Source organism: Oncorhynchus keta, unplaced genomic scaffold (assembly GCF_023373465.1).
Source record: "Oncorhynchus keta strain PuntledgeMale-10-30-2019 unplaced genomic scaffold, Oket_V2 Un_contig_2262_pilon_pilon, whole genome shotgun sequence".
Lineage (NCBI taxonomy): Eukaryota > Metazoa > Chordata > Actinopteri > Salmoniformes > Salmonidae > Oncorhynchus > Oncorhynchus keta.
Genome location: NW_026282989.1, coordinates 195,882 through 208,026, shown reverse-complemented (window position 1 = coordinate 208,026; position 12,145 = coordinate 195,882). Strand labels below are relative to the sequence as shown.

Sequence of the window (12,145 nt, the reverse complement as noted above, 5' to 3'; positions counted from 1 at the left end):
CCAGTGTGAGGGAGAGAGAGGCGGAGCAGCCAGACCAGTGTGAGGGAGGGAGGGAGGGAGAGGCGGAGCAGCCAGGCCAGCGTGAGGGAGGGAGAGAGATGGAAAAAGCACACACTGGCATCATTAGGAAGAGACTGAGCAGCCAGGCCAGTGTGGGGGAGAGAGAGGCGGAGCAGCCAGACCAGTGTGAGGGAGAGAGAGACTGAGCAGCCAGGCCAGTGTGGGGGAGAGAGAGGCGGAGCAGCCAGGCCAGCGTAAGGGAGGGAGGGAGGGAGAGGCGGAGCAGCCAGGCCAGCGTGAGGGAGGGAGGGAGAGGCGGAGCAGCCAGGCCAGCGTGAGGGAGGGAGGGAGAGGCGGAGCAGCCAGGCCAGCGTGAGGGAGGGAGAGAGATGGAAAAAGCAGAAGCCTGCTCATATGTTTTGGTAATCTGCATCTCACTATGTCATGTCTTGTCTTGCATGCCTTGCAAATTCACCAAGCCTAAAATGTGCCTCATCCTCTCTGGTTTTATTTGAATTACACAACTTCCCCAGGCATTTATAGCCTATCGGCTAGAACACAGAAAATAATGTTTTGTGATCACTGAACTGTGATTTTAATTAATACATTTTTTATTTAACCTTTATTTAACTAGGCAAGTTAATTAAGAACAAATTCTTATAAACACTTGACAGCCTACTTAAGGATCCCAACTTCATTAAAATGTTTAAACGTTCATACCCCTACTCTGGATCGAAGCGTGTACGACAGAGTGTTCCAGTTCCCACCAATATCCAGCAACTTCGCACAGCAATTGAAGAGGAGTGGGGCAACATTCCACAGGCCACAATCAACAGCCTGATCAACTCTAAGTGAAGGAGATGTGTCACGCTGCATGAGGCAAATGGTGGTCACACCAGATACTGACTGGTTTTCTGATCCACACCACTACTTAAAAAAAAAAGAAGGTATCTATGACCAACAGATGCATATCCGTATTCCCTGTCATGTGAAATCCATAGATTAGGACCTAATTAATTGATTTCAATTGACTGATTTTACTGTAACACAGTAAAATCTTTGAAATTGTTGCGTGTTGTGTTTATATTTTTGTTCAGTGTAAAAGGTTAGCTCAGCTGATGTATTTTTTGATTCATAAGGATCCCCATTAGCCGACCTCAATGGCGACAGCTAGTCTTACTTGGGTCCGACATATAACGAAAAATACATTACAGACAACAGACTTTACAATTTACATACATTTAAAAATGTGTGTGTGTGTGCGCTCATCTATTAGTTACACATACATTTCAGTAAATACACACAACAAGTAGGTCACAATGATTAAATGTCACCATTTTGGCATATTGAAATGAGACCATGTTGAAAAGACACCATTCGTTCTAGGTAGACTGTTGATGTTCCAGTCAATTCTGGACCTTTCTTATATCTTCCTGTCGACAGTTTGACCAGTCATACTTCATCTTTCTCTCCCAGTTAAAAGTCCATTGTGATATTAAAGATGGTGGTGGCAGTCCGCCAACTGATTTCCTTTTTCTCGACTGTAATAATGTATTAATCAGCTTGGGGTGTTTGTTCTGCATTCTCCCCTGGTAGTATGGGGATGATAATATATAATATATGCCATTTAGCTGACGCTTTTATCCAAAGCGACTTACAGTCATGTGTGCATACATTCTACGTATGGGTGGTCCCGGGAATCGAACCCACTACCCTGGCGTTACAAGCGCCATGCTCTACCAACTGAGCCACAGAAGGACCACTGACCATGATGATATGTAGACCATGCAAAAGAACAGAAACAGCATGATACCTGTTGTGTCTCCAGTCTCAGTCTCAGGACAGGAAACATCAACAGAGATATCAAGAGCCGTACAATGTCCAACAGTGTTTGACAGAATCCTAATGCCAATAAGCAGTTTAATCATTTTATGCCCTGAGGGGATATATCTTTGTCTTATTCATATTGTTATGTCGATCATACAATAGGAGGACATCAATGGTACAGGTACTCGGAGAAGACTGTGATTCACTTTAAAATGTCTATTTGCTAATTAGAACAGAACACAATAACAATAAAAGCATTGAAAAGGAGGGAAAAATATTAATTAATAATTATTACCAACCACACAGTTTGTGTTTCCAGCTCCTCTTCTCTGACTTTTTGTGCCAGAGAAAGTTGCATCATTAGGAGGGCCAATTTGACACAATGAATATAGCCTAGTTTTCTTATGAGTAAACATAGGAGCTGTTGCGTGAGGTTTAGTGGTTTGGTTGCATGCTTGAAAATTCATTCTCTTTTGTCTTTTATACTGAGATGAAAAGCCAACTTCCTGGTTCTTCTCTTGGGTTGTGGGAATTGGTGTGGAGTTCAGATTCACTTGTGCGTTCCAAAATAGACGGAAGAAGCGCATAGGAGAGATGATACAGTATAGGGAGGGAGGCTTGCATCCCAAATAGCACCCCATTCCCTATATAGTGTCACATAGGGCCCTGATCAAAAGTAGTGCACCATATAGGGAATAGGGTGCCATTTGGGATGATACCACAGTGTAGTGTAGGGAGACCTTGCTCAAGGAACAAGTGAGTGAGTCCAGGAAAAGCAGTTGATTATTAATTAGAGTCAGAGGAGAGAGAGAGCCCTGGAGCCTTGTATTCACATGAAGGCAAATATATACATGGGATACTTCAGGATTGCTCGTGTGTTTGAAAACACCGTCAAACCCAATAAAACACTGAGTAAGGCACTCTTTCTTTAATGGCGTGTGATTCACATGTGAGACTAGTAGGATAATGTTATTAGCAGACAGAACTCATGACCCAGGTACTGAGGTACTGTTCATCCTGACAGGTACTGAGGTGCTGTTCACATCTGACCAGGTACTGAGGTACTGTTCACATCCTGACCAGGTACTTTGAGGTACTGTTCACATCCTGACCCAGGTACTGAGGTACTGTTCATCCTGACCAGGTACTGGTACTGTTCATCCTGACCAGGTACTGAGGTACTGTACACATCCCTGGCCAGGTACTGAGGTACTGTTCACATCCCTGACCAGGTACTGATTTACTGTTCACATCCCCTGACCAGGTACTGAGGTACTGTTCATCCCCTCACCAGGTACTGAGGTACTGTTCATCCCTGACCAGGTACTGAGGTACTGTTCACATCCCTGACCAGGTAGGTACTGTTCACATCCCTGACCAGGTACTGAGGTACTGTTCACATCCCTGACCAGGTACATCCCTGACCAGGTACTGAGGTACTGTTCACATCCCTGACCAGGTACTGAGGTACTGTTCATATCCTGACCAGGTACTGAGGTACTGTTCACATCCCTGACCAGGTACTGGTACTGTTCACATCCCTCCCTGACCAGGTACTGAGGTACTGTTCACATCCTGACCAGGTACTGAGGTACTGTTCACATCCCTGACCAGGTACTGAGGTACTGTTCACATCCTGACCAGGTACTGAGGTACTGTTCACATCCCTCACCAGGTACTGAGGTACTGTTCACATCCTCATCCTGTTTTTTGCTTTGTTTCCCGCCTCTGTGGTTTAAACCATAGAAATATAATTAATTATATTTAAATGGTTTAAACTGTATGTTGCTGTGGGATGAAATGTTGAAATCAGAGTTGTTGAAGTGAGGAACAAATCAAGTTTTTCCTCAACAAATTATCACAATCATTTGCTCTTTTTGGAGCCATGCTGTCAATCGGACTGACTTGAACTAACATTGTCCGTGAAGTTTGTATGGCCGTAACAAATACTGTCGAGTTCAGCTGTGGAGACCTCTCCGATTGTTTTCAGGTGTCCTGAGTTATCATGGGTTGTTGGACCGACACTTCTGCTCTATCTCTGACATCCAGCCGGAGAGCTGTCACGTGTCAAATATTCATTGAAGTTCAACGCCTCTGGGAATCTTATCCAATAACCAACTGTTCATTCTCATCCATAGGTCCACCTTGTGGGACATCGTGTGATCCCAACCCATGTAGGAACGGCGGAGAGTGTGAGGAGAGCTCCGGGAGCGCTGCTGGATATGCTTGTGCTTGTCTGGAGGGATTCACGGGCCTCCGCTGTGACACCCCGTTAACATCAATTGCCTTTCATACGAATGTCAGCGGAAAAGGCGTGCTCCTCGGGGAACATGTGAGAACTCTATTTCTATGTCCCAAATGTCACTCTAAATAGTGCACCGCTTTCGACCAGAGCCCATGCAGTCTGGCCCAAGGTATCCCACTATAGAGGGAATAAGATGTCATTATGGACGCATCCCATTTCTCCTTCTTCATTCTTCTGAGGCCTCCTCCTCCTCCTCCGCCTCTCAGAGCCTGATTTAATAGGAAATGTCACATGAAAATTAATATCTTAGTCTTTGAAGCAGATCGAGTGTACTTTTGAAGGTTGGAACAACAATGAATATTTCTGCCTTCAATGGGGGGGTTAGCATTGCTTGGGGAAGGAAAGCCTGATGGTGGTGGCTCTGGTTATTTGTGGTGGCTATTTTGATTAGACTGGAATTAACTATTGCATATTTTAAGAGGCAGATTGAAATTGCAGTTATGAAAGGGGCTCTTTTGTTCTAGATGGAGGCGTCTGTTGGCCACAGTCCGTTTTCAATTTCAGGCCTTTTATCTATGAAATGTTACAGTGATACAGGACAGGGGTTTTAATCATCAACTGCTGAGTGCCAATAGTTTCTCTATTATGCAAGAGGCAAAGCATAGAGAGAAAAATATATTAAAATGGGCTAATTGTCTTTTTGTGACCTTCACTTGTGACTTCATTATGGAATTTGCCACAGATTTGACTAACTGATTTGTAATGGGTTTCTCATCCCAATCGATAATGTTCTGTAAGGCATTCTTAACCAGTTATAACACCTTAATGAGTGATGCAGGATTACACATAACAACCTTCATAACACAGTCACATTAATGGGAGCCCAGTGTTGATAGCATAGCAGCACTCTAATGTCAACCTGATCTGTTTGACATTGATTTTGCCTCAGTCTCATCTCTATAAGGGACTTCATCTGACTGAAAATGAACTCATCTTTCAACCTGAGAGCCTTGGCGACTCGAAGCAACTGTTAATATTAGTATCTTCTCTGATTAAGGATCTTGGTTTTATCATCTCAGACTCTTGAGTCAGATATATTATTATTGTCAAGATCATTCCTGATGAGATGTGATGAGAGCTGGAGTACGCTAGTTGAGCTAATGGCCTTGCTGTCTCCATCTATTCTTAGTTTCTCTATGATGGATCGATTTATTTATTTATGTCTCGAACACCAATTGTTGCCCAATGGGCTTATAAGACACTATTTCTTTACGTACGTGTGCACAAAATACAAAACCAAATGACATTTAACAAATGAAATGCATAGTTAGAGTGGCGCTGTAGTCGAAGGCCCGCATCGCAGTGGCGTCACTACAGACCCGGGTTCGATCCCAGGTTGTTTCTCAACTGGTCTTGACCGAGTCCCACAGGGTGGTGCACAATTAGCCCAGCATCGTCCGGGTTAGGGAAGGTTTGGCCGGGGGGCTTTACTTGGCTCATTACTCTCTAGCGACTCCTTGTGGCGAGCTGGATGCCTGCAGGCGGACAACGGTCATCAGTTGAACAGTATTTCCTCCGACACGTTGGTGCAGCTGGCTTATGGGTTAAGCGGGCGTTAAGAAGTGCGGTTTGGTGGGTCATGTTTCCCCCATGACTCGACCTTCACCTCCCGAGCCCGTTGGGGAAATGCAGCGATGAGACAAGATCAAAATTGAAAAGAAAAAAGGAGTCAAAAAAAAAAAAAAAAAAATAAAAAAGCATAGTTAGTAATCATCAGAAAGTACAGCTTTCACCTTGTCACATTAAACAAACGATACACTTCTTCTTCTCTCTGTGTCACTGCAGCTATCCCGTTTCACTCCCTAACGTTGTACTGTTACAGTTCTTTACTCACTTGTTTTGCTGGGGAGAGTGATCTGTCTCCACTAACACTGTCTTGTTCTGCTGGGGAGAGTGATCTGTCTCCACTAACACTGTCTTGTTCTGCTAGGGAGAGTGATCTGTCTCCACTAACACTGTCTTGTTCTGCTGGGGAGAGTGATCTGTCTCCACTAACACTGTCTTGTTCTGCTGGGAGAGTGATCTGTCTCTACTAACACTGTCTTGTTCTGCTGGGAGAGTGATCTGTCTCCACTAACACTGTCTTGTTCTGCTAGGGAGAGTGATCTGTCTCTACTAACACTGTCTTGTTTTGCTGGGGAGAGTGATCTGTCTCCACTAACACTGTCTTGTTCTGCTGGGGAGAGTGATCTGTCTCTACTAACACTGTCTTGTTTTGCTGGGGAGAGTGATCTGTCTCCACTAACACTGTCTTGTTCTGCTAGGGAGAGTGATCTGTCTCTACTAACACTGTCTTGTTTTGCTGGGGAGAGTGATCTGTCTCCACTAACACTGTCTTGTTCTGCTAGGGAGAGTGATCTGTCTCTACTAACACTGTCTTGTTTTGCTGGGAGAGTGATCTGTCTCCACTAACACTGTCTTGTTCTGCTGGGGAGAGTGATCTGTCTCCACTAACACTGTCTTGTTCTGCTAGGGAGAGTGATCTGTCTCCACTAACACTGTCTTGTTCTGCCGGGGTGATCTGTCTCTACTAACACTGTCTTGTTCTGCTGGGGAGAGTGATCTGTCTCCACTAACACTGTCTTGTTCTGCTAGGGAGAGTGATCTGTCTCCACTAACACTGTCTTGTTCTGCCGGGGAGAGTGATCTGTCTCCACTAACACTGTCTTGTTCTGCTAGGGAGAGTGATCTGTCTCCACTAACACTGTCTTGTTCTGCTGGGAGAGTGATCTGTCTCCACTAACACTGTCTTGTTCTGCTGGGGAGAGTGATCTGTCTCTACTAACACTGTCTTGTTCTGCTAGGGAGAGTGATCTGTCTCCACTAACACTGTCTTGTTCTGCTGGGGAGAGTGATCTGTCTCCACTAACACTGTCTTGTTCTGCTAGGGAGAGTGATCTGTCTCCACTAACACTGTCTTGTTCTGCTGGGGAGAGTGATCTGTCTCTACTAACACTGTCTTGTTCTGCTAGGGAGAGTGATCTGTCTCTACTAACACTGTCTTGTTCTACTAGGGCGAGTGATCTGTCTCCACTAATACTGTCTTTACCTTTAATTTAAGTGTGTTTTCAGGCCTTTTTCGTCATGTGTGTGTGCGCTTGTGCGTGCAAACGTGTGTGTTTGTTTTACGTGTGTGTGTGTGTGTGTGTGTGTGTGTGTGTGTGTGTGTGTGTGTGTGTGTGTGTGTGTGTGTGTGTTGTGTGTGTTTCTGCAGACCTCTCCTGAGTGTGCAGCCTCAGTCTGGCAGTGTTCAGATGGCACCACAGGCCCACAGTGCAGGAGGCAGCGAGGCCCGTGCAGCCCTTCGCCCTGCCACAACAACGCCAGCTGTTTAGTCCAAGGAGAGGACTACGTCTGCAGGTGAGACATGGAAGTATATTCAGGATGCAGTTGAGACACATGGCAGTATATTCAGGATTTAGGTGAGACACATGGCAGTATATTCAGGATGTAGTTGAGACACATGGCAGTATATTCAGGATGTAGTTGAGACACATGGCAGTATATTCAGGATGTAGGTGAGACACATGGCAGTATATTCAGGATGTAGGTGAGACACATGGCAGTATATTCAGGGTGTAGGTGAGACACATGGCAGTATATTCAGGATGTAGGTGAGACAGATGGCAGTATATTCAGGATGCAGGTGAGACACATGGCAGTATATTCAGGATGTAGGTGAGACACGTGGCAGTATATTCAGGATGTAGGTGAGCCACATGGCAGTATATTCAGAATGTAGTTGAGACACATGGCAGTATATTCAGGATGTAGGTGAGACACATGGCAGTATATTCAGGATGTAGGTGAGACACATGGCAGTATATTCAGGATGTAGGTGAGACACATGGCAGTATATTCAGGATGTAGTTGAGACACATGGCAGTATATTCAGGATGTAGGTGAGACACATGGAAGTATATTCAGGATGTGGTTGAGACACATGGCAGTATATTCAGGATGTAGGTGAGCCACATGGCAGTATATTCAGGGTGTAGGTGAGACACATGGCAGTATATTCAGGATGTAGGTGAGACACATGGCAGTATATTCAGGATGTAGGTGAGACACGTGGCAGTATATTCAGGATGTAGGTGAGACACGTGGCAGTATATTCAGGATGTAGGTGAGACACGTGGCAGTATATTCAGGATGTAGGTGAGCCACATGGCAGTATATTCAGGATGTTGTTGAGACATGGCAGTATATTCAGGATATAGGTGAGACACATGGCAGTATATTCAGGATGTAGGTGAGACACATGGCAGTATATTCAGGATGTAGGTGAGACACATGGCAGTATATTCAGGATGTAGGTGAGACACGTGGCAGTATATTCAGGATGTAGGTGAGACACGTGGCAGTATATTCAGGATGTAGGTGAGCCACATGGCAGTATATTCAGAATGTAGTTGAGACACATGGCAGTATATTCAGGATGTTGTTGAGACATGGCAGTATATTCAGGATATAGGTGAGACACATGGCAGTATATTCAGGATGTAGGTGAGACACATGGCAGTATATTCAGGATGTAGGTGAGACACATGGCAGTATATTCAGGATGTAGGTGAGACATGGCACTATATTCAGGATGTAGGTGAGACACATGGCAGTATATTCAGGATGTGGTTGAGACACATGGCAGTATATTCAGGATGTAGGTGAGACACATGGCAGTATATTCAGGATGTAGGTGAGACACATGGCAGTATATTCAGGATGTAGGTGAGACACATGGCAGTATATTCAGGATGCAGGTGAGACACATGGCAGTATATTCAGGATGTAGGTGAGACACATGGCAGTATATTCAGGATGTAGCTGAGACACATGGCAGTATATTCAGGATGTAGGTGAGACACATGGCAGTATATTCAGGATGCAGGTGAGACACATGGCAGTATATTCAGGATGTAGGTGAGCCACATGGCAGTATATTCAGGATGTAGGTGAGACACATGGCAGTATATTCAGGATGTAGGTGAGACACACGGCAGTATATTCAGGATGTAGGTGAGCCACACGGCAGTATATTCAGGATGTAGGTGAGACACATGGCAGTATATTCAGGATGTAGTTGAGCCACATGGCAGTATATTCAGGATGTAGGTGAGACACACGGCAGTATATTCAGGATGTAGGTGAGACACATGGCAGTATATTCAGGATGAAGGTGAGACACATGGCAGTATATTCAGGATGTAGGTGAGACACATGGCAGTATATTCAGGATGAAGGTGAGACACACGGCAGTATATTCAGGATGTAGGTGAGACACATGGCAGTATATTCAGGATGAAGGTGAGACACACGGCAGTATATTCAGGATGTAGGTGAGACACACGGCAGTATATTCAGGATGTAGGTGAGACACATGGCAGTATATTCAGGATGTAGTTGAGACACATGGCATTATATTCAGGATGAAGGTGAGACACATGGCAGATATTCAGGATGTAGGTGAGACACATGGCAGTATATTCAGGATGTAGGTGAGACACATGGCAGTATATTCAGGATGTAGGTGAGACACATGGCAGTATATTCAGGATGAAGGTGATAAAAAAAAAACTTGAACCTTTAACAAGGCAAGTCAGTTAAGAATACGTTCTTATTTACAATGACGGCCTTCCCTGGCTAAACCCGGACGACGTGATCCAGTGACCTACGTCATCCTGATGGCCCAGTGTGTTAGTTAGAGTAAGGGGCTTAGATAGCAACACCAGGGTTAGAGCATGGGGCTTAGCTAGCAACACCAGGGTTAGAACATGGGGCTTAGATAGCAACACCAGGGTTAGAGCATGGGGCTTAGGACAGCCTGCTAGCGGTTTACTTGGAGTCAAATATCGATATAATATTGAACAAAAATAAGATCACCATATTTGACTGTCTCGATCCCCCCCATCACTACCTCAGATCTGTGTAATGATATTAGTTGGTTATTAACATTTCTTTAAAGAATGTATACATTTTCTCCCTTTTAAACTGATCTCTGGTGATCATGACAAAGAGTAATGGCAACGTATAATATTTTATAGGTACTTACCATTTAGGATGGGGGATTCAGGCCCTGTTCTAGAGCTATTGTTTCGGCTGTCTCAGGCAATAGGGTATGAAGAGGAAAGTTCAGGCCAGTCAACACATTCAAATGTCTTCTCTTCTCTGAGTCAGGTGGACTTAGAGGTGGACATAGAGGTGGACATAGAGGTGGACATAGAGGTGGACAAAGAGGTGGACAAAGAGGTGGACAAAGAGGTGGACAAAGAGGTGGACAAAGAGGTGGACATAGAGGTGGACATAGAGGTGGACATAGAGGTGGACATAGAGGTGGACATAGAGGTGGACATAGAGGTGGACAAAGAGGTGGACAAAGAGGTGGACATAGAGGTGGACATAGAGGTGGACATAGAGGTGGACATAGAGGTGGACATAGAGGTGGACATAGAGGTGGACATAGAGGTGGACATAGAGGTGGACATAGAGGTGGACATAGAGGTGGACATAGAGGTGGACATAGTCAATCGGAACACATTTCAACATTTTATTTCAACATTTTTGAGCAACCTCTTTTTTGGAGAAAGGTATATTAGTATTGAATGAGATTGACCTGATGACGTATGGGAGTTGAATGAGCCAATGACACAGTGTCATGGGTGAGTGGTTCTCTAGTGGGAGAGCAAGGGAGGGCAGTGCCCAGATAAATGGGTAACGGTCTCACGGGACCCACAGCTCTCTGTGTGTGTGTCTGTCTTTGTGTGTGTCACATGGGACCAGTGTGTGTGTGTGTGTGTGTGTGTGTGTGTGTGTGTGTGTGTGTGTGTGTGTGTGTGTGTGTGTGTGTGTGTGTGTGTGTGTGTGTGTGTGTGTGTGTGTGTGTGTGTGTGTGTGTGTGTGTGTGTGTCACATGGGACCAACTGGTAATAACAATGGGAACATGGTGCAGCCTGACCCCATGACATTATTTCAGTCCCATAGCTCAGGATGGAAGATGGGTTCCAAGCAGAGAATGGGACGTGTCTGTCTGTTGAAGAGAGGATAGTGTAGAGAAGGAGATATGTCGGTCTGTTGGGTAGAGGATAGTTCAGGCTAGTTGTGTTTTATTGTTAGAGTTTTGGTGAGTGAGATTTTCATTGTGTTCCTGACACTTGAAACTTGAATGCAATAGGCCCTGATTTTCACTTTCCTAAAATGTAGATCCTGTAGTCACAATAGCACTTTAGTGCAATGGGGTTTATTTATAGTGATTCCTGTCCATTACCAAAATACATTTGTCAATTGTTAAAAGCACCATGGTTATGTAAATGTTTGATAGACCATGATACATGTTTCTCAGACTACAGTGCTTTTCACTGTTGTGTGGATGCTATATCTAGACATAGTGTCTTCAGAATGTCTTCACACCCTTGACATTTTCCACATTTTATTATGTTACAGCCTTAATTGACTATTTATTACATTTAGATTTTTTTTTTTAGATACCCTCCTAAATGTCACAATACCCTCCTAAATGTCACAATACCCTCCTAAATGTCACAATACCCTCCTAAATGTCAAAGTGGTATTATGTTTTTAGAAATGTTTACAAGTGAATTAAAAATGAAAAGCTGAACTAAGAATTGAACGCTTTTGTTAAGGCCTAACTAAGTTCAGGAATAAAAATGTGCTTAGTAGTCACATATTAAGTTGCATGAACTCACTGTGTTTGAAAAAAACGCAGACATTGAATTTCCCTTTGAACATGGTGAATTTATTAATAACACTTTGGATGGTGTGTCAATACACCCAGTCAGTACAAAGACACAGGCGTCCTTCCTAACACAGTTGCCGGAGAGGAAGGAAACCGCCCATGGTGATTTCACCATGTGTCACGCCTTGGTCATTGTATTTTGTGTTTTCTTTAATTATTTGGTCAGGCCAGGGTGTGACATGGGTTTATGTTGTTGTATTTCGTATTGGGGTTTTTGTATTATTGGGATTGCGGCTGATTAGGGGTGTTGTATAGGCTTGGCT

At 44.3% G+C, this 12,145-nt stretch overlaps 1 protein-coding gene across 1 annotated transcript in view; it reads left to right on the top strand.

Annotated features, from left to right (window-relative positions):
* LOC127921582 (protein eyes shut homolog) overlaps positions 1-12,145 on the top strand; it is a gene marked incomplete at its 3' end in the record, with an annotated part of 213,306 nt that overhangs the window by 36,290 nt on the left and 164,871 nt on the right. The window contains 2 exon segments of the mRNA XM_052505176.1: positions 3,966-4,159; positions 7,347-7,492. Of these exon segments, the coding sequence (XP_052361136.1) occupies positions 3,966-4,159; positions 7,347-7,492 (340 nt within the window).